Source organism: Geotrypetes seraphini, chromosome 12 (genome assembly GCF_902459505.1).
Source record: "Geotrypetes seraphini chromosome 12, aGeoSer1.1, whole genome shotgun sequence".
Taxonomy (NCBI): domain Eukaryota; kingdom Metazoa; phylum Chordata; class Amphibia; order Gymnophiona; family Dermophiidae; genus Geotrypetes; species Geotrypetes seraphini.
This window is the reverse complement of record NC_047095.1, coordinates 60,130,460-60,158,264: the sequence shown is the minus strand read 5'-3', so window position 1 is coordinate 60,158,264 and position 27,805 is coordinate 60,130,460. Positions and strand designations below refer to the sequence as shown.

General features: G+C 39.9%; 1 protein-coding gene across 3 annotated transcripts in view; it reads right to left on the bottom strand.

The window, feature by feature from the left end:
- Window positions 1-27,805, bottom strand: part of EPS15 (epidermal growth factor receptor pathway substrate 15) — a 312,116-nt gene that overhangs the window by 52,159 nt on the left and 232,152 nt on the right. For 2 of the 3 annotated variants that reach the window (XM_033915879.1, XM_033915877.1), the window contains exons 18-21: window positions 22,706-22,799; window positions 14,737-14,772; window positions 7,903-8,042; window positions 6,554-6,626 (exon numbers count right to left, since the gene is read on the bottom strand). In XM_033915879.1, coding sequence (XP_033771770.1) covers window positions 6,554-6,626; window positions 7,903-8,042; window positions 14,737-14,772; window positions 22,706-22,799 — 343 coding nt within the window. The remainder of the gene's footprint in view (window positions 1-6,553; window positions 6,627-7,902; window positions 8,043-14,736; window positions 14,773-22,705; window positions 22,800-27,805) is intronic. The other variant, XM_033915878.1, reaches the window with a different exon arrangement.

The following is a 27,805-nucleotide window of genomic DNA, read 5'->3' as shown; positions in this document are numbered from 1 at the left end:
GAATACAGAGCATATGTAGGAATTTGAAAACTTGAAAGATCTGTAACCTGACGCTAAAATTGTCTGTAGTACCTGAAGACTGGAGGGTGGTCAATGTTACACCGATTTTTTAAAAGGGTTCCAGGGGAGATCTGGGAAATCACAGACCAGTAAGTCTGACCTCGGTGCCAGGCAAAATAGTGGAAACAATTATAAAAAATAAAACTGTGGAATATGTAGACAAAACATGATTTAATGAGACAGAATCAGTATGGGTTCAGCCGAGGGAGATTTTGCCTCACCAATTTGCTTGACTTCTTTGAAGATGTGAATAAACATGTGGATAAAGACGAGCTGGTTGATGTAGTATATCTAGATTTCCAGAAAGATTTTGACAAAGTTCCTCATGAGAGGCTCCTGAGAAAATTAAAGGGTCATGGAAGAGGAGGCAATGTTGAATTGTGAATTAAGAATTGGTTACTGCACAGAAAACAGAGGGTAGGTTTAAATGGCCATTTTTCTCAATGTAGGAGGGTAAATAGTGGTGTGCCTCAGCAATCTGTACTGGGACTGATGCTATTTAAATTATTTATAAATGATCTGGAAATTGGAACTACGAGTGAGGTGATTAAATTTGCAGATGACATTAAACTGTTCAAAGTTGTTTAAATCACAGTTCTTCAACCGCCAGTCCGCGGACCGGTGTCAGTCCGCAAAAAAATCTTGCCAGTCCGCGAAGGATTTGGGATCCCGCCGCAGCAAAAGGTGCTGGCCTCAGGTGACGTGCAACTTCCTATTGCCGTCGTTATGCCGGCACTCCTGCCTGCCATCACCGACTCCTGCCTGCCATCACGACTCCTGCCGAGTATGTCTCCGTACCCCCAGAAAAGCAGTGGCAGCTCTGTGTGCTTTTAACTTCGGCACACAGCTGCCCCTAAGCAGTATTTTAGTGCGGTTTCATGAGGCAGCCTCAGGGCCTTTGCTAGGCCGGCCCACATCGCATCATCGAAGCAGGCCAGCCTACCAAAGGCCCCGAGGCTGCCTCATGAAACCGTGGCTAAAATACTGCTTAGGGGCAGCTGTGTGCCGAAGTTAAAAGTACACAGAGCTGCCGCTAGCCTACATAGAGGAAACATTTGCTGGAAAGGAAAGGAGGGAAGGGAAAAGGGGTACTCCTGGACAAGGGAGGGGAAGGGGCTACTGCTGACAGGGGAGAAGGGAAAGGGAAGGGATGAGAATTACCGTTGGATAAGGGGAGGAGGAAAGGGAGAAGGGGTACTCCTGGACAAGATAGGGGAAGGGGCTATTACTGACAGGGGAGAAGGGAAGGGACGAGAATTACTGTTGGATAAGGGGAGGAAGAAAGAGAGAAGGTACTGCTGGACAGGGGAGGAGGAACATTGGAAGGAAACAGCTGGCAGGGAGATTAGAGGAGGGGAAGGAGAGAATGGAATGGAGAGATCAGATGAGGGAAAGGGGACAGACAGAGGAATGACAAGGTACAGAGAGATTGATGCTGGGAAGGGGGGTCAGATGAAAAATAAGGAAAGAGGGACAAAGATGCTAGATCTGGTGTAGGAGAGAGGGGCATAGAAACAACGCAGATACCATATGGGAGGGGGAAGGGTAGAGGGCAGATAGTGGATGGAAGAGGCAGATACTGGATTGAAGAGACAGAGGGCAGACACTGGATGGAAGAGAGTGAAAAGATGATGAAAGCAGAAACCAGAGACGACAAAAGGTAGAAAAAAATAATTTTATTTCTCTCTTGTGATTAGAATATATCAGATTTAAAATATGTATCCTGCTAAAGCTGATGTTAGACATAACTGGGGAGTGCAAAGCCCAGGCAGTGCGTCTTTAGCTTCCAGCTGGCTTAAGGCTCTCTCTGACCAGGAGGCAGTTGCCCTAGTTGCATTCCCCCTAACACCATTCCTGACATGTGCGACTGCGGTATTCTGTTAGCATGATATTTGTGTAGCATTCTGTTATAATTTGGCTTATTCAGTTTTCTTGATAGTAGAGGGGATATATGTGAAGGGGAAGGGAGATGGGGGTTTTGTTGATCCTTGCCCTGTATTATTTATATTTATAAAATGACAATTGTATAGAATATTGTTTCTTTTTATATTTTAATAAAATATGTTCAATATAAAATCATAACTATTTGAGGCTTGTGCGGATGGGATCAGATGGTTAATGGGACCGAGCTTGCGGGAACATGGCGGCAATGGGGTTTTTAAAAATTTCAGTTTTATTAGTTTGCCGGTCCACAAAATAATTATTTTATTTCCGCCAGTCCATAGGTGTAAAAAGGTTGAAGAACACTGATTTAAATGAATGTGGACTGTGAAAAACTGCAGGAAGACCGGGTGTCCAAATGGCAGATGAAATTAATGTGGACAAATGCAAAGTGATGCACATTGGGAAGAATAATCCAAATTATAGTTATTAGATGAAGATGATAGGGTCCACCTTGGGGGGGGGGGTCAGCGCTCAAGAAAAAGATCTGGGTGACATCGTGGACAATAAGTTAAAATCAATGTGTGTTGGTAGCTAAGAAATCAAACAAGTTGCTAGGAATTATTAGAAAAGGGATGGTAAACAACACTGTTATAATGGCTCTGTATCACTCAATGGTGAGGCCTCACTTTGAGTATTGCATTCAGTTCTGGTCTCCTTATCTCAAAAAAGATATAACAGCACTAGAAAAGGTTCAAAGAAGAGTGACCAAAATGATAAAGGGTATGGAACTCCTCGTATGAGGAAAGAATAAAGAGGTTAGGGCTCTTTAGCTTGGAAAACAGACGGCTGAGAGGAGATATGACTGAAGTCTACAAAAACCTGAATGGTGTAGAACAGGTACAAGTGGATTGATTTTTATACTGCATCAAGATTTACAAAGACTAGGAGGCACTCAAAGTTAAGAGCAATAATTTAAAACCAATAGAGGAAATATTTTTTTCACTCAGAGAATAGTTAAGCTCTAGAATGCGTTGCCAAAGGATGTGGTAAAAGAGGTTAATGTAGCTGGTTTAAAAAAAGGTTTGGTCAAGTTCTTGGGAAGAAAAGTCCATAGTCTGCTCTTGAGACAGACATGGGAGAAGCCACTGCTTGTCCTGGATTCGTGATATGCAATACTGCTACTATTTGGGTTTTTGCCAGGTACTTGTGACTTGGATTGGCCTCCGTGAAGATGGAGGCTAGATGGACCATTGGTCTGACCCAGTAAGGCTATTCTTATTTCATAAAAATGGCTCTTGAAGTTGGGTTTGTTTGTTTTTTTTAAAGAGCAATGAAAGAAACATTAAGCATAATCTTCCGAGACATTTCATTATTAATTTCTGCAAAGGCTTCTGAAGTCTTTTTTTCTTCCATCCAACTATATGTGGACTGTAATGCAACTATAGTTTCAGACTGTTTTCTTTGTGGGCTGGAGAAGACTAATTTCAGATAATAGGAATCTCAGCACCTTATAAGTTCAAAGCCACAGAAAATACATTTTTATTAAAAAAAAAAAAAAAAAAGCATTCTTTCTTTCTCCTCCTCTCCCACATTTATCAGAATCTTTATTGGAATTAATTGATATGTTTGGCAAATTTTCAGGTTATAAAATTAATTGGAATAAATCTGAAATTATACCTTTAAATGTTCATTGTGTAAAAGGATTAATTGACGCTTTTCCGTTCATATGGAAAGAAGAAGGATTTAAATATCTTGGCATTCAAGTTAAAAATACAATTGAAGATACCGTAAAAGAGAATGAAAAATTTATATTAAAAAAAGTTACGGAATTGTGTGAGCAATGGAACCCTTTACATATTTCTTGGTGGGGGAGAGTTCAAACTATTAAAATGATGATGTTGCCTGTAGTTTGTTATCAAATGAGTATACCTATTTATTTTCAGGGGTCCTTTTATAAAAAGCTTAATAGCATTTTAACAAAATTTCTTTGGCTTGGTAAAACACCTAGAATAGCTTTAGTAACTTTGCAAAAATCAATTAAGGAGGGAGGGGTAAATTTTCCAAATTTTTATAGGTACCATCAAGCCTATATTCTACGTCAGGGTATGTATTGGATCCTCCCAGAACTTATAGATAATGCACCAGATTGGTTGTATTTGGAATGGCGCCTTATGTTTCCCCTAAATTTAGTTCATCTTCCAAGTATTAACATACCTAGAAGATACAGAGAAAATAAAATATTAATGGATACTTGGAAAACGTTGAGGTTTATTAGTAAATTAACACCTGTCCCAATAAACAAATCAACTAATCAATCTCTATGGATAAACTCCAAGATCAAAATTGGCGGAGCTCAAATCCTTTGGAAGAACTGGATTATTGCAGGCATTAGATCTCTAGATCAGTGATTCCCAACCCTGTCCTGGAGGAACACCAGGCCAATCGGGTTTTCAGGCTAGCCCTAATGAATATGCATGAGAGAGATTTGCATATGATGGAAGTGATAGGCATGCAAATTTGCTTCATGCATATTCATTAGGGCTAGCCTGAAAACCCAATTGGCCTGGTGTTCCTCCAGGACAGGGTTGGGAACCACTGCTCTAGATGATGTTATTTCAGAAGGTAAACTGCTGGAATTTTCACAATTGCAACATAGATTTGGTCTTAGTAAAACACAAAGTTTTAAATGGTTGCAATTGAAGCAGGCCATTCAGGTTGGGTTCCCTGAATGGAAAACATTGAATAATCAATATAGTTTAAAGTTCTTATGTTTTCAAGCAGACTTCCTAGGACATCAAGCCGCATTGTGGTATAAATTAATATCTGGATATTTGAATAAAAAACCAAAACATGGTCTAAGAGATATTTGGAGCATTGAGATTAAGCATCAAATTAATGCATCTCAATGGCCACTAATTTGGTCTTGGAGAATGAGATGTACAGTGTCAGCATCTATGAGACAAACTTGGTTCTTTTTATTACATAGAGCTTTTTGGACCCCTACACGTTTACAAAAATTAGATAGCTCTAAGTCCAATAAATGCTGGCACTGTAATCTGGAACCAGGGACGTTGGATCATTTACTGTATCATTGTCCCTACATCAAAAGTTTTTGGAATACAATTTGGCCACAAATTAATAAATTGATGGAAAATCATATAGCAATATCATATGATACAGTGTTATTTGGAATGATGATGAGAAAAAAAAGTCAAATTTCACCAGAAAATAACAAGCTTTTATTAATCATGACAGGGGTTGCCATTCAGCATATAACCAACAATTGGAAGAATTATAATAACCTAAATTATACATTTTGGTGGAATACAATATGTCATATATTCAAAATGGAAAGAGCAATAGCAATACAAAGAGGGACATATACTAAATTTATAAAAATATGGGGGCCATTGACAAAATATTGTAATGAATAAATAGTAGGATTTCTCTTCTTCTTTTCAATATCTTCTTTGTGACACACATGAAGGGGAGGGTAGTGAAAATAATTTTTACATAATATGATATAATATGAAATAAAATATGTAATGTATGATTGGAAAGTACTAGAAGGGTGGGGGGAGGGAGAGGGGATAAAAATATATTTAAAATATGATGTATTAGATATAAAAGTGATATTGTATATTCATCAATTGTATTTTAATATTTTGTACACTTTATGTAAAATTTGAAAACTAATAAAAATTATAAATCAAAAAAAAAAAAAAAAGAATGGAAGATTAGATTCTTACCTTGTTAATCTTCTTTCTCTTATAAGACCTAGGATTCTGTACCATAGCTGTTGCTTTCCAGTAGTCATGAACTTTGAAGAAGGGTGTCACTCAAAACTCTGAACTCCTCCCCTTGTGCAGTAGAGAACAGTTCCCTCTTCATTTATTAACAAAGCAATTGAACTCCACTTGAAACCATTTTGCCCAGCACAATTGTTCCCTGCGTTTTTGCACGGCGCATGGACTTTGGTTCACATGGAATGGACATTAATAACTGAACTTGGACTCAGCCCTTTTGCATGTTTTTTCAAGCTATGGATATGTTCGTCTATTTAAGCTAAATATTTGGGATTTATTCTTATGCTACTGGATATTTGTTTTTCTATTGCTGTATATTTCAAGGACTTATGTAATTCAGTATTTGCCTTCCTGTGCTGCTGCTTGACTTCTCTAAAGAGTGATAAACCTTTCTACTTCTGCCATTCCTGCTGCTGGATGAAACAAGAATCAATATTGGAGGTGGTGGAGTTGGAGGGCTCATTCGCTAGGCAGCTTTTGCTGTTTTGATGAGTTCCTTGACTGGTTGTGAGGTCCTTTTTCTCCACCACAGTCTGGTTTCTGTTTTCTATCTCAGCAGAAGGCGATGTCTTTTGTGTGTATGTGATTATAATTATCTCTTCCAGGGATTTTGGTGGTAATTGAAATCACCCATTATTATACTGTTAACCAATTCTCCAGCTTTTCTAATCTCTGAAAACGTTTTTTTTCATCTGACTGCTCATTCCTGAGATAAGATACGGTGCTTTGAAGTAACATATATTAAGCAAATGATACAGTATAAGATTAAGCACATGCAATGCTGCTTTAATTTAATTCAGTACCTGTACCAAGTTTATTAGTCGTTGAAGTAAGTGTCCCACCAGGAGCAAACGGATCATTCTTCAAGGCTTCTATCTAAGTAAATACAACATTAAAAGCAACTGTGAGAAAAATAAAATTATGCACCAATTTTAAAATGCAAACCAATCTCGCATCTCAAAATTTTAACTTTTGACTGATCAGTTTCAAAGTTTCGAAAATAAGAAAGCTTCAGCAACTATAGTTTTCTGTGTCTCCTCTCTGGCTGCAGTGAATATTAGAATAATTCTTCCCAGTATTTTGCATCAGAAGCAATTTTGTAAATTATTTTGAATGAGTTTCTATTAGAGAAATGATACAGTAGAATCTCAGTTATCCAGCACCCACAGGGATTTGTGGATGATGGATAACTGTTTTCCCGGTTGAGAGTGCTTTATTAGAACACAGTTCTCGATCCCCCCTCCCTCCTACCCTGAAGCACCAGCATGGCAGTGGTCTGAAGCCACAAAGCCCTCCTCTCTCTCTCAAGCCCCAAAGTGGCAGAAGCAGGCAGTGTTCCTGAACTGTGAACCCTCTCACTCGCTCCCTTCCTTCCTTCCTTACCTGAAGCACAGTTGGTCAAGCAGGAGGCAGCCTCAAAACAGGCTACTCGTTGCCAGCCCCGGCAGGACTATTCCTCCAACACGTCGATGCTGGTTGGTCAGAGCTAGCAACGAGCAGCCTATTTTGAGGCTGCCTCCTACTGACTGGCTGCACTTCGGGTAAGGAAGGGAGGAGGGAGCAAGCAAGTGAGGGGGTTCGTGGCTTCAGACTGCCACCTGCTTCTGCCACTTCAGGGCTTGAGGTAGGAGGGTTTTGCAGCTCAAGACTACTGCCACACTGGTGCTTCTGGGTGGGACGGAGGAGAGTTTGTGTCTCAGCTGCTTTGGGGCTTGAGGAAGGGGGGACTTGCGGCTCAGGACACTGCCATGCTGGTGCTTCGGGTCGGGAGGTGGGATTTGTAGCTCAAGACTGCTGCCGCTTCTAGTTCTTTGGTGCTTGAGGGAGGGAGGGGGGTTTGTGGCTCAGGACTGCTGCCGCTGGTATTTCAGGGGTCATTTTGTTTGAGTAGCGATTTTTTTGCCAGTTGGGTGAGAGTGCTGGTTAACCGAGAGTCAGTTAACTGAGATTCTACTGTATAACAAATTTATAAATAGTACCATGTAAATGGACTAGAGTGAGCAGCACCCTTTATGAAACAGTTCTGCACATTACAGATGGCCCCGCCAACAGCAGATGTGAACGTCAACGAACCTATTGAAAGTGGACTCTAGAATATGTATTATGAAGTAGTTGGATGATTTGCAAGTGCAACAATATCTGATGAACTTACCAATGAAAGATTGCTGCTGGACACCCTTGTGCTAAAGGGATCAGTGCCTGAGGAAGCAAAAAAATCACTGGACAGCTGGGTGAAGAAACTGTCGGATGCAAAAGGATCGGAACCTTTGAAGGGATCACTTCCAAAGGGATCTGTGAGAATAAAATGTAAATATACAAATTTAAATAAAATAGTTTCAGTAAGGCAGCAATTTGCTATGTCCTTATTTATAAAGTTTCTAAACCATTTCCCTGAATAACTGTGCAAACATTAAATTCTCAAGAGTTTGGATTAGAGACCAGGGATGATTTATTGTATATGCAGGTGAGGTCCTATGCTTGATCAGGCATCAATATTGCTGACCCAATGAGATCAGCTGCAGCAGTTCTTTAGAATATCTGTATCCACAAGACTTTTCAGATGGCAAAAAGAAAACTTATTTTGAGGTTTCCAAACACAATTAGACAGCTAAACTAGGGGTTGGAGCAGAAGAGGTTAAACTCTTGGTTGGCTTTGTAAAAATTCCATAAATTGTAAGTAATGCAAGATGAGAAAGTATTAGTATCACATTTTACATAGAGCCACTTGTTCCTGAGCTCAGATGCATCAAACTACGTATATAGTCATATCTAGTTGCTAAAACTGTAGTCAACCAGAGGGCATCTCTTACCCTCTGGTTCAGGGCTATTAGAACAAGATTTGCAATTTTTTGAGTGAGGTCTAGGGACAGTCAAGTTCAGACAGATTCTCAAAATTTTTAGTTGTGTTATGATATGTAATACGCATTTTTGCCAGATAAAAGAGGCCATATTGCACATCAATACTTTTTAGCTGAGGACATATGGATAGAAAAAGTTTTCTTCTATAAGCAGTATATTTTGATAAGTCTGGTACAAAGATAATTTTCTTACTGTCGATGTTCAAAGATGATTTCGATTTAGCTGTTTGCAGTATTTGCAATATTTGAGGTTATTGAAGGATTCTTAAAGCTAATGGTCTTGGTGTTTGCTAATTATTGTGAGCTCCTGATGCGACTCTGTGAACCTGCTCAATCTCCAAAGGAAGGTCAAATTGAATATTCAATATATTCAGAATGAATGATTATAAGAAAGAGATAGTATTGGATGTTTTCAGGTAATCCAATTTCTTACATTATTTAAAAAAAACACAAAAAAAATAAACCCTTGTCTTTCCTTTGATAAATCGTATTTCCTCTTTCCCTTTCCCTTCATAGGAATAAGGGTAAGACTTATAGTCCCACCTACCCCAGGGACCACTTTTCATATATAGAGACCCAAATAATCAGGACTACTCAAATCAAGTCACTTCACAACCAATCAAGATGACCTTTATTCTATGCAATCTATGCAATTCCAAGACATATTATTTGAAGGCTTAAGGCTTGCCCCATCTGTCTTCAACTTGCTACTATTAAGGAGGAGCTCTGCAAACTTAAACAGGAATTGAATACAATTAAAAGCAGCTTCCATCACTCCAGAAAATCATACCAACTCACCACCTCTACCTCAAAGAATAAAACAGCCCAGGAATAAATGGGTCACAGTAGGCTCAGGAAGACTGCGACATGCAACACAGAAACATCCACCTTCACAAATATTACTCTACACAATTCCTTCGCTCCACTAGTGCACTGCGATACTCAAGAAAACAGAAGGGAGGTGGGACTGGAACCAATGAAGGTAACTCAAGAGAACAAGTGCACCCTAAGCACAAATAAAAAAGCCAAAAACATAAAACTATCACTGTTGGGGGATTCCATCATCAGAGGCATTAATTTGGAACACAAGGCGAGGAGGCCAAAATAGTGAAATGTCTTCCAGGATCCTCAGCTACCAGGAGTTCCAGGCAAATACAGACTATAATTAAGGAAGAAACAGGATTTTAACACTGATGTTGTTATCCATCTGGGAACAAATGACCTGGCCAATAACTCCACACTTGCAGCACAGAAAGCTTTTCGGGAGCTTGGTGAGGGCGTGAAACCTTTTGTAAAGACTTTAGCTTTTTCTGAAATACTGCCTGCATATGGAAAGGGAGAGCAAAGAGTGAAAAACACAGATGACTTTAATAGATGGCTCAAAGCCTGGTGTCATCAAGAAGGCTTCAGGTACATAGGAGAATGGGGAAATACATGGAAGGACAAGAAGCTATATTGCACTGATGGGCTACATATTACTACAGCAGGAAAAAGAAACCTTGCAGAGAAATTTAGACAATATTTTTCTAGACATTTAAACTAGAAGGTGGGGGTGGTGTATCGAGACCACCCCCGGCAAAATTATAGAGACCACCCAGGGCAAAAGAAAAGATGTGATAGTAGTAAAGACTGCAACATAAACAATATCAGCAACTCATTTCTTAGTATTGCAACGGAAAGTGAAACGAAACAAAAATCCATACGAAAAAGGAGATTATGTAATGTAATGTAATTTATTTCTTATATACCGCTACATCCGTTAGGTTCTAAGCGGTTTACAGAAAATATACATTAAGATTAGAAATAAGAAAGGTACTTGAAAAATTCCCTTACTGTCCCGAAGGCTCACAATCTAACTAAAGTACCTGGAGGGTAATAGAGAAGTGAAAAGTAGAGTTAGAGGAAAAATAAAAATAAAATAAATATTTTAACAAGACAGCATTGATCTAAATAATTTGGAAGGTAGAAGAGAGAAGAGAAAGGAAAAGAAGCAGAAGGGGGAGATGCCTATGTCTCCTCCCCTGCGATGTTCTCCCATCCATGCATTCCCTCCCAGACACACTGCCCGTGCCCCAGCCGCTCCAAGGAGGCTGCCCCAGATGAGATTTATCACTGAAAAATAGCTGGAAAGCGATGACCACAAATGCTCGCAGTCTAAACAACAAAGTTCATGATCTGCAAGCCATGATGTTAGAGGCAGATCTAGATATTGTCGCTATCACAGAGACATGGTTCAGTGAATCACATGGATGGGATGCAAACATACCGGGATATAATCTTTTTAGGAAGGACAGAGATGGTCAAAAAGGTGGAGGAGTAGCTCTCTATGTAAAGATCAATATCCAAGCGACCGAAATGCAAGGGACCTGGGGAGAGGAAGAAGCGATATGGATTGCTCTGAAAAGAGAAGATGGAACTTCTATCTACGTGGGTGTAGTCCACAGACCTCCGACTCAATCGCAGCAAATTGATAAGGATCTGATTGTGGATATCCAAAAGTTTGGAAGGAAAGAGGAGGTTCTGCTGTTGGGAGATTTCAACCTGCCGGATGCGGACTGGAATGTTCCGTCTGCGGAATCGGAAAGAAGTAAGGAGATTGTGGATGCCTTTCAAGAGGCTCTGCTCAGACAAATGGTGACAGAACCCACAAGGGAAAAAGCAATATTGGATCTGGTCCTCACAAATGGAGAGAGTATCTCTAATGTTCGAGTGGGTGCTCACCTGGGAAGTAGCGATCATTAAACGGTTTGGTGTGATATAACGGCTAAAGTGGAGAGCGGCCGCACAATACTTAAAGTCCTAGATTTCAAACGTACGGACTTTAATGCAATGGGAGAGTACCTGAAGAAAGAGCTGTTAGGATGGGAGGACATAAGAGAAGTGGAAAGACAGTGGTCTAAGCTGAAAGGAGCGATAAAAATTGCTACGGATCTTTATGTGAAGAAAATCAATAAATACAAGAGAAAAAGGAAGCCAATATGGTGTATAATAATAATAAAGGCGAAAGAGTTGGCGTTCATGAAATATAAAAAAACCAAGAAGAGGAGAGCAGAAAGGACTACAGGGTGAAACTGAAAGAAGCCAAGAGAGAGATACATCTGGCGAAAGCACAGGCGGAAGAACAAATGGCTAAAAATGTAAAAAAGGGAGACAAAATTTTTTTCAGATATATTAGTGAAAGGAGGAAGATGAAAAATGGAATTGCTAGGCTAAAAGATGCTGGGAACCAATATGTGGAGAGTGATGAGGAGAAAGCAAATGTGCTAAATAAATACTTCTGTTCTGTGTTCACAGAAGAAAATCCTGGAGAAGGACCGAGATTGTCTGGCAAAGTTACACAAGAAAATGGAGTAGATTCTGCGCCGTTCACGGAGGAGGGTGTTTATGAGCAACTTGAAAAACTGAAGGTGGACAAAGCGATGGGACCAGACGGGATCCATCCCAGGATACTAAGGGACCTCAGAGAGGTTCTGGCGAGTCCTATTAAAGACTTGTTCAACAAATCTCTGGAGACGGGAGTGATTCCTGGGGATTGGAGGAGAGCGGATATGGTCCCTAGTCATAAAAGTGGTCACAGGGATGAAGCAGGAAACTACAGGCCGGTGAGCCTCACACTTCAGTTGTTGGAAAAATAATGGAAGTGTTGCTGAAAGAAAGGATAGTGTACTTCCTTGAATCTAATGGGTTACAGGATCCAAGGCAACATGGCTTTACAAAAGGTAAATCGTGCCAAACGAACCTGATTGAATTTTTTGATTGGGTGACCAGAGAGCTGGATCGAGGACATATGCTAGATGTAATTTATTTGGATTTTAGCAAAGCCTTTGATACAGTTCTTCATAGGAGGCTGTTGAACATACTTGAAGGGATGAAGTTAGGACCCAAAGTGGTGAACTGGGTCAGAAACTGGCTGTCGGACAGACGCCAGAGGGTGGTGGTTAATGGAAGTCGCTCGAAGGAAGGAAAGGTGAGTAGTGGAGTCCCTCAGGGTTCGGTGCTGGGACCAATCCTGTTCAATATGTCTGCGAGTGACATTGCTGAAGGGTTAGAAGGAAAAGTGTGACTTTTTGCAGATTATTACCAAGATTTGTAACAGAGTAGACACTGAAGAGGGAGTGGAAAATATGAAAAAGGATCTGCAAAAGTTAGAGGAATGGTCTAATGCCTGGCAACTAAAATTCAATGCAAAGAAATGCAGAGTAATGCATTTGGGGATTAATAATAGAAAGGAACCTTATATGCTGGGAGGAGAGAAGTTGATATGCACGTACGGGGAGAGGGACCTCGGGGTGATAGTGTCCGAAGATCTAAAGGCGAAAAAACAGTGTGACAAGGCAGTGGCTGCTGCCAGAAGGATGCTGGGCTGTATAAAGAGAGGCGTAGTCAGTAGAAGGAAAAAGGTGTTGATGCCCCTGTACAGGTCATTGGTAAGGCCCCACTTGGAGTATTGTGTTCAGTTTTGGAGACCATATCTGGCGAAGGACGTAAGAAGACTTGAGGCAGTCCAGAGGAGGGCGACGAAAATGATAGGAGGCTTGCGCCAGAAGATATGAGGAGAGACTGGAAGCCCTGAATATGTATACCCTAGAGGAAAGGAGAGACAGGGGAGATATGATTCAGACGTTCAAATACTTGAAGGATATTAACATAGAACAAACTCTTTTCCAGAGAAAGGAAAATGGTAAAACCAGAGGACATAATTTGAGGTTGAGGGGTGGTAGATTCAGGTGCAATGTTAGGAAATTCTACTTTACGGAGAGGGTAGTGGATGCCTGGAATGCGCTCCCGAGAGAGGTGGTGGAGAGTAAAACTGTGACTGAGTTCAAAGAAGCGTGGGATGAACACAGAAGATTTAGAATCAGAAAATAATATTAAATATTGAACTAGGCTAGTTACTTGGCAGACTTGCACGGTCTGTGTCTGTGTATGGCCGTTTGGTGGAGGATGGGCAGGGGAGGGCTTCAATGGCTGGGAGGGTGTAGATGGGCTGGAGTAGGTTTTAATGGAGATTTCGGCAGTAGGAACCCAAGCACAGTACTGGGAAGAGCTTTGGACTCTTGCCCAGAAATAGCTAAGAAGAAAAAATTAAAAAATTTAAATTGAATCTGGTTGGGCAGACTGGATGGACCATTCGGGTCTTTATCTGCCGTCATCTACTATGTTATTCCATCTCATTCTGTTAGAGATATCTTCCATGTTTTGTTGTAGCAGATCTATTTTGTTCAATTGGCTTTGCGTATTTACATAGTTATCATGGGCCGATACTTGCTCTTCAAGTAGTTCAACGAGAACATTATACTGCGTTAACTGGGATGACGTTGTTAATTTCAGATTTGATATCTGCTGTGGCTGTTATATTCTTCTGCATTAGTTCTCTTAGTGCTTGTAAGTCGTCAGAGATTGAGGCTGCATGGTCGGTATTAGCAGAGCTGTATGGATTGCATATACCGCATCAGACTTAGATGACTTCGAAAACATTCTCAAAGGAAAATGGTTCGGTGCAGTCTAGTTATCAGTAAACCAATTGGTAGGCTAAAAAATAGGTTTTATGTTTAAGGCTGGTGAGAGAAACGCAATCAGGTGGCCGTCTTGAAACTGGTTACTTGACTTCCCCCAAAAGATAACTTCTTATAATTGTAGCCAGGCTAATTTTTAATAACATGTCTCTGCTATTGAGGATTACACCAGCCTTTTAGTGGTTTGAACTTCTCCAAATATGTCACCACAACAGGTTATTCACAGGCTAAAACACAGTTTTCAGGACCACAGTTCTGACAATTTATTTACAAATTAAAGTTTAACTTATCAAATATGCTAAAAGATTCACAAACATTGAACACTGCTACATCAATCATGTTATTCCTGAAAATTATTGATGCCTATCTTACCCACCTACATTTTTACTGTTACTTCTATCATAAGTATTATGGGATGCATGCCCATACCTTTGAAAACAAAGCAGCTTCCTTGTAAAGAATGAGCACTAATACTCACCCCCAGTCTCACCTTTCCCCAGATAATCCCATTCTGTTTGTCTATAAAGCTGTCATCTTTGCCACCACACTGGTAAACAGGTTTTTTTTTAACATTTACAACTCAATAATCTGAAAAGCTGCAAATATACTGACCAGTTTTTCCAAATGGATCATCTTTGAAGAGATCGCCTGACAAAGAACAAAATAATTAGATCTAGTCTTAAAATTATTCTCATATATTAGAATTTGATGATTAAAAAAAATAAAAAATCACTAAAGATACACGGCATGCATTTCACAAAGTGAACTCTTATCCTTGAAAGTTTATTCATTGATAAATCTGTTAGTCCATGTGCAACCAAACCTGTATGCCATCTTTACAACTGTTCTCATGAAATTTTATTTATTTTGAAAAATCACAAAGATAGCACAGTTACTTACCGTAACAGATGTTATCCAGGGACAGCAGGCAGATAGTCTCACTGATGGGTGACAACACCGACGGAGTCCCGGTATGGACCACTTTAAAAAGTGCATCGCCACTTTAAGAATTCAAAAAGTTCGCGATAGCCCGAACCACGCATGCGCGAGTGCCTTCCCGCCCGATGAGGGCACGTGGTCCTTCAGTTAAAATACGCCAGCTAAGAAGCCAATCCAGGGAGATGGGTGGGTTGTGAGAATATCTGCCTGCTGTCTCTGGATAACACCTGTTACGGTAATTAACTCTGCTTTATCCCAGGACAAGCAGGCAGCATATTCTCACTGATGGGTGACCTCCAAGCTAACAGAGATGGGATGGTGGGAGTGTGGCCAAATAAAATATAATTTGAAATACAGAGTGGCCGAAGTGCCCATCCCGTCTGGAGAAAGAATCCAGACAATAGTGAGAAATGAAGGTATGAACTGAGGATCAGGTGGCAGCTTTACAGAGGTCCTCAATGGTATAGATCTAAGGAAAGCAACGAAAAGCTGCCAGAGCTCAAACTCTGTAGGCTGTTACACGACTGTCTTGTGCCAGGCCAGACTGAGCATACCAGAATGAAATGTAGACAGCCAGCCAGGCGTAAAACGTTTTCTGGAATAAGGATAACCTAACTTTTGTGAATCAAAAGAAAAGTTAGAGAAAAGTTCGCTGAGGCTCTGTCTGGACAAAGTAGCAGGCCAAAGTTCAGGTACAGTCCAAAGTATATAAAGCAGTTTCTGCAGTAGGAGAATGAGGTGTAGAAAGACACATAAGCAGAACAAGTGACTGGGTAAAAAGAAAAGTGACAGCGTTTAGAAGAAACTTTGGATGGGTACGAAGAACCTCCTTGGCATGATGAAAAACTGTGAAGAATGAATCTGCTACTAATATAGGTAACTCACCAACCCTCCTGGTAGAGGCGAGAGCAATAAGGAAACACACTTGCCAGGCAAGAAACTAAAGATGAACCGCCAAAAAATAGCTTCAACAAACTGGAAAGAACTACAGTAAGGTCCCAAACGACATGAAGGGATTAGAGAGGTGGTTTCACAGGGGAAAAAACCCTATTATAATCCTGGAAACCAAGTGAAAAGGGCTACAATAGGGCCCAGATGACAGGAGAAAACATGAGGTGTGATTACACATTAAAAACCCCTGTCATGAATCTGGAAGCCAGAGGAGAAGAAGTAAGAGGCTGACCCTCGACTGACAAAGGGAAAAAAATGCAATAGCACTGGAAAGAAGTCCAAGAGATATAGACTCGAGACAAAAAGCAACAAAAGTAGAAAGAATGCATGAGCAATTCCAATATGTAGGAATGTAGAACATGAAGATAAAAAGATACCAATAAGAAAAATCATGACCACTCTTAATGGAAACATTGTTAAGTGGCTAGTTTCCTGGAGATATCCAGAAGATAACAAATAGGCCGAGAAGGTCGCAGCCCGAGAAAAAGCAACTGACAATGAAATTCAGTGTAGATTAGAATGAATCAGAGACCTCTGAGTTGGATTGAACTGAGTATGGAATATCAGAAGAGGTACGAGTTCCCTGAAGCTGAGTTGAAAGAGAAGGGAGAACCCATGTAGCCTGGGCCACCATGGAGAAAAAAGATGTATGGTGGCTACTTTTCTCTTGAGCTTGAATAAAATGCTCAACAAGAGAAGAATGGAGGGAATGCATTTAGAAACATATCCGTACAATCAAGGAGAAAAACAGCTGCTGTCAGACGGAGAAGGGAGGAAAGTCTGGAGCAAAACTGGGGCAACTGATGATTGTGAAAAGACACAAACAAGTCTACTTGTGGGTTGCCCTATTGAGGACTGGAGAGTTGAAGAATTGAGAGTCCAGTCGTTGAAGAATTCTGCTGAGGTTGTCTGCTATGGAATTCTGCTGTTCATGAATACAGACATGAAGCAAGAGCAGATTGCAAGTAGAAGCCCAAGTCCATATGTGTAGGGCCTCCTGACACAACAGGAGAGAGCCCGAGTCTCCTTGCTTGTTTATGTAGTACATAACTACTGGATTGATTGTGCAAAGGAGGAGGACTTGAGGGCAGAGTAGGTGATGAAAAAACCATGAGGGCCTAAAACATCACTCTGAAGCCTAGGAAACTGATATGAAATTTCCGTTCCTTAGCAGTTAAAAGACCCTGAAGGTGCAGATTGTCCATATGAACCCTCCATGCAGAAAAAGATGCATCAGTCATAATGACCATGCAAGGAGGGGAGACTAGAGGAGATCAGCCATAATTGAAGCAAACTGCAGATGAGACGATGTCAGAGATATACATGCTTGGAGAGACGATCTCTTTCCTGAGATCACTGGAAAACAAAAGTCCACTGAGGAGTACGAAAATGTAGTCCTACCCGTGGCATAACAGGAACAGGGAAAACCCTGTTACTTAGAAGAACCATCATGTGTCTGTCAGAAAGGGGTTGAAAAGGAAACAACTGCAGACACAGATGGATGAGAGTCTGAAAGTGAGCTGGAAGAAGAAATACTCTCATGAGAGTGGTGTCTAGGAGGACCCCAATGAAATATAGACAGGAATAAGGGGGAATTTAAAGTCAAAGCTTAGAACCAGAAGAAAGGAGATGGTCTGAGATGTTGTTTGAACCACTTCCTAAGAAGAAACAGCCTGGAAAAAAACAGATGTTTAGAAAAAGAAAAAACCTGAAGGCCGTGTGATTGAATAGATGTGGCCATCACAATCAGACACTTCATGAAGAGTCTGGGAAAAAAAGTCAGACCTAAAGGAAGGATCTATACTGGTAATGGCAAAGGCTGAGTTTAACTGAAAAGTATATATTGGAAGCTGTATGAATTAGAATATGTGGAGGCTTCCCTGAAATTCAGGAAGCAGAGCCATGAGGTCTGAATGAGGAGAAACTAGTCAAGTTTATCAAGTTTCAAGTTTATTAGGTTTCTTGATTAATCGCTTAATCAAACTTCTAAGCGATGTACATTTTAAAATTTACCTTTGTTAGGTGACAATACAATAAATAAAAATACTTAAAAAAGGACAAAATTACACTCAATTTAACATATTCATAACATTAGGTGAGGAGGAATGAAATACAATTCTTAAAAGTAAAGAGAAGACATTAAGGGAAAATACAAGAGGATAACAAATAAAAAATATAATAGAATCAAGTAGGGTGGTAAGATAATAGTCCTGAAGTACCTCTCGACCAGAAAAAGGATAAGAGCTCTGAGATCTTAGAAAAAAAATAACAGTCCTCCGGTGTACTTGAGAATCAAATAGAAAAGGGATAGAATCCCTAACTCCACTAATTGAAGAGAATCCTTCGAGGGCAATCAGCAGAAAAAACCAAGGAACGACTATGCAAGATCCAAAATAGACTCGCAAGGAAAAAAGGGGTTGAGAGCAGGGTGAAAACATTGAGTATCGAAAACCTGCCCTATAAAAAAAGCCAGAGAGGTAAAGCTCTTAGCGATGCATAAGGAACTGAAAACAGTCTCCGAATGAGAAAGACAGGAAAAAATTTAATCGCAAAACTCCATTGTGAAAGGGAAGACTGCTATTTGGAAGTGGCCAGAAAGTCTCATCTGGTCCCTTGAATAGACAACTGCCGAGAAAGCATGTCCCAGCCTGGTCCTGAAAGCATCAAAAAAGTCGTCCCCCAAATAAGGCGAATTGGCTAGCCTGTCCTGGTGGGTGATGGTAAAAACAGACACTCAAAGTCAGACCAGATCTGTAAGAACAGAAAAAAAGGTGCTGAAAACAGACACTGTACATGTAAGCAGAGAAAATGAAACGTGGTAACGTGGAACATGGGCACAAACGTATGCCAAATAAAATAGACAAAGGACTATTTAGGCAACATAGGAATCTAGCAAGCCTATTTTGCCAACCATCCCTAGCCCTGTCCACTTTGCCCAGCTTATTGTTTCTAAAGACATATCAAACAAACCTTGTGTAGATAACTTGTAACTGGAAAGCCCGGGAGACAAAAGACAATGCAGCTGCTTTCAAACCTCAAAGAGCTTCTTATAAACAAAATCTAGCCTACGGGTTCTGGGCATCGTTTAATACCATGCCTCCTTCACAGGGAAGGGAGGTACACTTAGTAACCTGCACCACCAGTTATTCCACTTTTGGAGTAACAAAAAAAACTGGTTAAATTCCACATCCATCGGACAGAGCTTCACCATAGTTCTGGGACCTCCCAATGGTCCATAAGCATTTTGGTCTGTGCCATTGTGCTGCTCATAAGCAAGCACTGTGCAGAAGAGGTCTGTGGAATCTCTATCTTTAATTCCTTGAAGCATTCTGTGATCATCTCCAAAAGCACTGAGGGCTTAAACAGCCTGTGCACATTCGGGTTCTCTCCGAAATCAGGGGCCTCTACCAGATCTGGATCTGGCCCCCTAGAGACAAAGCATCATCATCTGCTACAAAAGATCCTGAATGGGAGAGTAAAGGCATTGAAACAAAGCCTATTTCATCCCAGTCGTCACTGGCACTGTTGCTGGGGAATTGTGCTCTCAGGGATGGGGGGAGGGGTGGTAATCCCAGGCACCAGCAGAGCAGTGATCCCTGAGAGTTCCTTGCAGTCCTTGTTAATCATGTAAGTTTCAAATATCATATTGGTGAATTCAGGGGGAAATCCCTGACCAGGATGTTCAGATGGCTCCTGTGGACGCTCACAAGCTCCTTTCTGGTGTTTTGTGGCCATGTCATGGCTGCACTTTGCTGGGGAAACACTTGTGCTGCTCCCTGGTTCAAAACTGGACTTTTTCCCTGGCCCTTGGACCAACTGGGCACTAACACCTCCCGAGGGACCAGAGGAGGCTAAGCAAGTGGCTCCTGCCCACCCTCATGTACTATGCGGCATGTGGAACATGGACGATCCTCAGACAACCATCCATTGCACTGTCGTCATAAATCCAAGGTATCCTGGCCTGAGGAGTCCATCACACCTGTTTTTAAGCAAAATCGAGGTGCTTTGAGGCAGATAGAGGCTTTTATTTGCAAATTAGGAAATTCAAGATGGTCACCGTAGTAGCGATTTTAGTGCCAAAAACAGCCCAAGGGAGCTACACTGGGGATTAAAACTTAGCAATTTTCGGATTTTAGAGGTGGGGGAACCTAACTCTAACCCCAGAACCTAAAAAAAAGTCAGTTTTAAAGGTTCCCCTGTCCTAAGTTTGGTTTCCTGGCTGTTAAACCTGTTACTCACAGTGTCATACTGGAAGCTGCATGGGGCAGGAGCGTAGGAAGATTGCTCCTGCCCCGAAAGCCTGATAGACCACCAGGTAAGACCGGGAAGGCGGGAGGGAGGCGGGGTTGGGTCAGAGCCTGACAAGAAGATATTCACGGTTTTTCTCAATTCGCGGTCCAGCTCTGCCCCTATCCCCCGCAAATACCGAGGGAGAAGTGTAGTAGCATTGAAAAAACTCACAAATGGTTAGAAAAATAGATCAAATTTAAATGAAAAGAAAACGAGCAGAAAAGAAAAGTTCCTACCATCTTACTTGCACAGAGGCAAGGTCTCTTTGCTGTGTATGAGTAACTCCTGAAATCCTTGTTTTGGACACTCAGTTGCTTCTGCGTCCACCATAAAAGGACTCACTTATGTCCACAAACAGACGGCTGAGTGGCACTAACTATCCTAGTGGTTCCCAAACCTGTCCTGGAGGACCATCAGCCAGTCGGGTTTTCGGGATAGCCCTAATTAATAAGCATGAGAGAGATTTGCATATAATGAGGTGACAGGCATGCAAATCTACCCCATGCATATTCATCAGGGCTATTCTGAAAACCTGACTGGCTAGTGGTTTTCCAGGAGAGTGTTGGGAAATACTGCTCTATCCAGTGTGTACCTACTAAACTCTCTGTGTTCCCAGGATGACATCCCTCGGGGTAGATGTGTGCACAGTCTTGTAGGAGCCACAGCACCTTGATATCTCCTAAACTCCTCATCAAGTTTTCCAAATCCTTTCAAAAAGAAGCTTCCTCCTAAAGTAGGGGTTCTTAACCCAGTTCTTGGGAACACCCAGCCAATAAGATTTTAAAGATATTCACCATGAATATGCATGAGATACATTTTCATGCATTACTTCGCAATCATTTTATGAGCATCGGAGCATTTACCTCGCAGGCCTGTAGAAACCTCTAACGCAACTTTTTAAAAGCCAGCTTAAGTGTTTCTGTGGTAGAAGTCTAAAAATCATTTGAACTTGCTTTGTTTATAACACCATGAAACATAATAGATCAAAGTGTTCTTCAGACTGCTGGTAATTCTACCTTATAACTACTACCCCAAAGATTTTTGTTGAGAAATCTAACAGAAGTGGAATTATTTTGCTGTAAGATTACTGTTCTATGAATTTCTACAACAATAAGGACTAACCTGTTCAGTGAAATTGCTAGACAGGAATGTCCATCCTTGGTCCTCAAGGGCCACAATCCAGTTAGATATTTAGGATTTCTTCAATGAATATGCATGACATCTATTTGCATGCACTGCCTCCACTGTATGCAAATAGATCTCATGCATATTCATTATGGAAATTCTCAAAACCCAACCTGGCAAAGGCTGAGGTAGGACACCTTTGCTCTTAAACCTGCTGAACCATGCAGGGGCTCTGAACTGGATAAAGCATATACAGAAGAATCTTACTAAAGGTTACCTAGGAGATAGGTTTATAGTAGCAGAATGCTGGCAAAGTGCCCAGCCTGAACAAGAATTGATGCAATGAGAGGAACAGATGGGACCCAGGACGTTACAAGATTGCTTAATTCAATTTTTTGCTGCTCTCTCTCTCTCTCTCTTCTGGAGTGAAGTACGTAGTTGTCTAATAGTTACAGGGGTAGGTCTAGAACAGTGGTCTCAAACTCAAACCCTTTGCAGGGCCACATTTTGGATTTGTAGGTACTTGAAGGGCCGAAGAAAAAAATAGTTAATGTCTTATTAAAGAAATGACAATTTTGCATGAGGTAAAACTCTTTATGGTTTATAAATCTTTCCTTTTGGCTAAGTCTTAATAATATGTAATGTAATGTAATGTAATTTATTTCTTATACACCACTAAACTCCGTTAGGATTCCAAGCGGTTTACAGAAAATAGACAATAGTATGCATTAAAATTATAAGTAATATAGGTTTACATAATGTTGTAATTTATAGCTAAAGAGACATGTGATCAAGAAACTGTTTTATTTTACTTTTGTGATTATGATAAACATACTGAGGGCCTCAAAATAGGACCTGGTGGGCCGCATGTTCGAGACCACTGGTCTAGAACCAGAAAACCCAGTATTCAAATTTCACTGATGCTTCTTATGATCTTGGGCAAGTTCACTTAACTCTCCACTCCCTCAGGTACAAACATTGCCTGTAAGTCTTCTGGGGACCTACTGTTTCTAAATGTAACTCATCTTGAACTGTTATTGAAAAGGCAGGGGCTAACCCCAAATTCCTTCCAAAAGGTAGTAATATAGATCCTGGCTAATGTAATAGTTACTAATGGTAAAGCAAACATCCACTTTATTTTGCAACATGAAAGAAACAAGATGTTTCTTGAGAAACATTCCTCCTGAATCAAATGAGGTCTGAGCCCCAACCAAATTAAGCTTCTTGATTAAAAAATAAAAAAAGCAATGATCCTGTGCCAGATAAGTTTACTTACCATCAATAAAGGGGTCTGACTGGAAGAAATCAAGGGATGATTCTGACACAGAATTAACCAATGGATTTAATTTCCTATCAAATGGATCTTCTGCCTGAAAAGACCAATATAAAGTAGTACATATCGAACATAAGAAATGTGCATCTTTTTGAAAAGTTTATATTAAAACACAAAAAGCTAAAGAGAAAAGTTAGTCCCGTATTTTGTGACTATAAGAAAACCGTTTGTAAAATCAGGCTTGATGCTGAATATTTGGAAACTTTCAGCCAAATTTAAGAGTTTATACTTTTCAAAGTCACTGGTGGATTCAAGGGTAAAAATGCCTTCAAATTCCCCTGAAACCTGCTGGTATGCTATACTTTGATAAGAAACCTCATTTTAGACAGGACGTAGCAGTTGGAATTAAAATGGCTGTGTTGGGATATCTCAGGTTTCACTAGTATTTTCGAACAAAATCTGCTGCTATAGAGGCTGTTCTAAAATACAACAGAAACAGATGCTGTGTGCCAAGTGGAAGCAGCATAAACATATTGGGGGAGAGGGGGAAATCTGCGTGGGTTGAAAACTGGCACCAACATTTTAATTTATAGAATGTAAACAAATGTGCATGTGCTGATCTTTGCCATTTCAGAAATAGAAAGGTCTACTTTCTCAGCACAGTCACAGAGATTAGTATCCTCTACATGTTTGGATTCTGAGGGGGATTAAGGGCAACCTACCCCAATCCCTTCCAGTGGAGTGCTAAACAGCAGAAGCAGTTTGCCAAAACCTAAACATGCTTAGAACACTTGTAACTCCTGGCATTGATCTTTTAGGACAAGGGAAAAAATCTTTCACAACGCAACATGTCCTTGTAGCACCCAAACCACTCCCAGACCATGCTGTTTGCATGCACTTGGATCTGAGATATGCATATCTTTGTAAAATGGGGGCTTAAGGCAGGATGCACAGAGTTTCGGCAAACCGGTGGAAAACAATTACCGGACAATGCTCAGCACAAACAGCACGCAAACTATACGCACACTATTTGTGGTGAGTGCTGCAGTGAAAGGTAGAGGAACTGAGCCTGCTGCCTATGCACAAGAGCCGAGCGGTAGGAGTGTGTGGCGCAGTGGTTGGATCTACAGCCTCAGCACCCTGGGGTTGTGGGTTCAAACCCCGCGCTGCTCCTTGTGACCCTGGGCAAGTCACTCAGTCCTCTATAGCCCCAGGTACGTTAGATAGATTGTGAACCCACCAGGACAGATAGGGGAAATGCTTGAGTACCTGATTATAAAAACCGCTTATACCTTGATAGGCGGTATATAAAATCCTAATAAACTTGAAACTGTTCTTGTGTGCAATCCCAGTACAGTGCAAAGCTGTGATTGTGGAGCTCTGGTAAGCAGCAAGAGCAAAAAAAAAAATTTTCCAGTCACAGCTGAGACCTCTTTTGCTGTTGAAAGTTTGGAAGCCTTTTTTTTTTTTTTTTAAGTTACTGTACAAATGGGTTTTAGATGCGGCTGTTAGGTACAGGACACACACACATAAGACTAAAACTTGAAGTAAACTGCTCAAATTGAGGCAAACCACTCCTGCCAGGAAATTCACCAACAGCACCAGACCAACCGGAAATGTTTGCATGGTAAGAGCTGGGCATTCCTTGCTGTGCATTACATGGAGTGCTCATTTTAATACTAATAAGCTCCTTGTAATGCATTTGCATAGGATTCTCAGTGGCTGCTAACGTGATTGATGACAGCCACCAAGAACTCTTTGGTGCATCAGAGGCTGAGCTATCTTGAAAGTAAAGTGGCTACAACTAGTCTTACTTCCACAGCAAGCTTTTACGCATCGGGTCCTTAGAGGTTTACACAAGATAAACATTGAACTGCTAATTTATGCATGTCTCAAAAGCAAACAACCCTTTTAAAAATGGTAGCATAAACCTACATACCTACAAAAATTCTGTAAAATAGTACATACACTATGTAAATAGAGAAATATATATATATATTTTTTAAAATCTTTATTCCTTTTTATTTCTTTCAACAAGTGTACAGTATTATTACAATTAATTTACATAACACACTTGGCATTCTTAAATAATATTATTATACATGTTTTTATTCCCCCCCACCTCCCACCCTTTTCCATATCAATAAAATATTCCTTCCAAATTTATATATAATTATACATCCCTTTTTGATAATACAATTAATCTGACATGAAATCTGTCCCTTCCCCCATCCTTCTTCCTCAAACACTTTAAACATTTTATTATACCCAGTAATGCACAACAATAAGTATCCCATCCTATTACATATATCTCCTTATTTTTCATAACAACATATTTCCAATATTTTTCCCTCCCTATCCCTCACATCCCACCCATTTCTATATATTATCCCCTAAGGAAAAAGAATAAACTTTACTCGTTATAATATTCAATTAATGGCCTCCACACCTCTTGAAATCTTTTAAAATACCCCCTCTGTATCGCAAGAAATCTTTCCATCTTATACATATGATGACAAACTAAGTTCCACCAAAAATTACAATTCAATCTAGAACAGTCTTTCCAATTAGTTGTTATCTGTTGAATTCCCACTCCCATAAGAATCAACAATAATTTATTTTTTGCTGCAGATATTTGGCATTTGGCCCTCATACACATTCCAAAAATCACTGTGTCATAGGATAAAGCCACATGACTCTCCATCAACATATTAACTTGATCCCATATTGATATCCAAAATGCCTGAATACATGGACAATAAAATAAAAGATGGTCTAGAGTTCCAACTTCAATTTTACAATGCCAGCATCTATTAGACTTAGAGCAATCTAATTTTTGTAATCTAGTAGGGGTCCAGAATGCTCTATGCAACAAAAAAAAACCATGTTTGCCTAATAGATGCTGACATCGTACCTTTAATTCTCCAAGACCAAATACGTGGCCATTGAGATGCATTAATCTGATGCTTAATTTCAATGCTCCAAATATCTCTTAATCCATTTTTAGGCTTCTTATTCAAATAATTAGATATAATTTTATACCACTTTGCGGCCTGGTGACCCAGAAAATCTGCCTGGAAACATAAGAATTCTAAGCTGTAATGATCATTTAAAGATTTCCATTCAGGGAACCCCACTTGAATAGCCTGCTTCAATTGCAACCACTTATAATTTTGTTTTTTATTCAGACCATATTTATGTTGCAATTGTGAAAATTCAAGCATCTTACCATTATCAATTACTTCCGTTAATGATCTTATACCTGCTTTAATCCAATCTTTCCAGACAACCTTAAACCTGCCTATTTGTATCTTGGAGTTTACCCAAATAGTCTGTTGTTTCGATTTTAAAATAGAATCAGTAGTTAATTTGTCTACAAACCTTAATGTTTTCCAAGTATCCATTAATACTCTATTGTCCTTACGTATTCTAGGCACTTTTATACCAAGCAAAAGATCAAGCCTAAGTGGAAAGATAAGTGATCTCTCCACCCTTAACCACTCTGGTAATTGTTCCAAAAGCTCTGGGAGGACCCAATACATACCTTGGCGCATGATATAGGCCTGATGATACCTATAAAAATTGGGAAAATTTACCCCACCCTCCTCAATTGGTCTTTGCAAAGACACTAAAGCCACTCTTGCAATTTTACCCAGCCAAATAAATTTAACCAGAATACTATTTAATTTTTTATAGAAAGACCCCTGAAAAAACACTGGTATCATTCCCAATTGATAGCAAACCACAGGCAAAATCATCATTTTAACAGTTTGTACTCTTCCCCACCAGGACAAATGTAAAGGATTCCATTGCTCACACAACTCTGTAACTTTTTGTAATAAAAATTTTTCATTTATTCTCATTGTCTCTTCAAGTGTTTTATTCAGCCAAATACCTAAGTACTTTATTCCATCCTCTTTCCATATAAAAGGGAAAGAATCAAGTATACCTTTTGTACAATGCACATTTAAAGGTAAAATCTCTGATTTAGTCCAATTTATTTTGTATCCTGAGAATTTTCCAAATGTATCTATGACCTTCAGTAGACATGGGATTGTTGTTTCCGGATTCCTCAAATGAAGCAAGATGTCATCTGCATAAGCAGATACTTTATATTCCACTCCAGCACATGGAATACCCTGTATGTCCTTTGCCTGTCGAATAGCTAATAATAAGGGTTCAAGAACTATATCAAAGAGCAAAGGAGATAATGGACAACCTTGTCTAACTCCCCTCTGCAACTTAAAAGCATCCGAAAAATTATTATTTATATATAAGCGAGCAGTTGGGGAGCTGTACAATGCTTGTATCATTTGTATAAATCCGGATCCAATACCAAACCATTCCATAGCTTGATACATGAAACTCCATTCTACACGATCAAAAGCCTTCTCAGCATCTAGTGAAACCGAAAAAGCCGGATCATTAATTTGCTTTGTTAAATAATACATCTGAAATGCCAGTCTAGTATTATTAGAAGAGTGTCTTTGAGCAACAAATCCAGTTTGATTCATTCCTATTATATGCGGAAGAGCTTTAGCCAATCTTAATGCTAAAATCTTAGCTAATAATTTACCATCTACATTTATTAAAGATATAGGCCTGTAGTTTGAAACCAATCTTGGATCTTTATTTGGCTTTGGCAAAACAATAGTTAAAGATTCTGCCATAGTGCCTGATATACAACCTTTATTCAGTTGATCCTGATATAATTTTAATAAATACGGTAATAGGGAAATTTGAAATTCTTTATAAAACTCTACTGTAAATCCATCTCCACCTGGAGCGGTCCCAATTCTAAGGGATTTCAATGCCATTTGTAACTCTTTTAATGATATAGGTTTATCTAAACTTCTTTTTATATGATCAGGAATCTTAGGACCTTCAACTAAACTCAAAAAATCCATCCCATCTTTCTCTTTATTTAAATAAGACTCCGAAGAATACAATGACTTATAATATTTTAAAAATTGTTTTAATATATTTCCAATTTGAGAATGAGAATTTTCAAACTCATCTTTAATTATGCTTATTTTCTCCTTCCTTTTCTTTGCTTTTAAATAATTTGCCAATAATCTTCCAGCCTTATTTGCACTACCATAA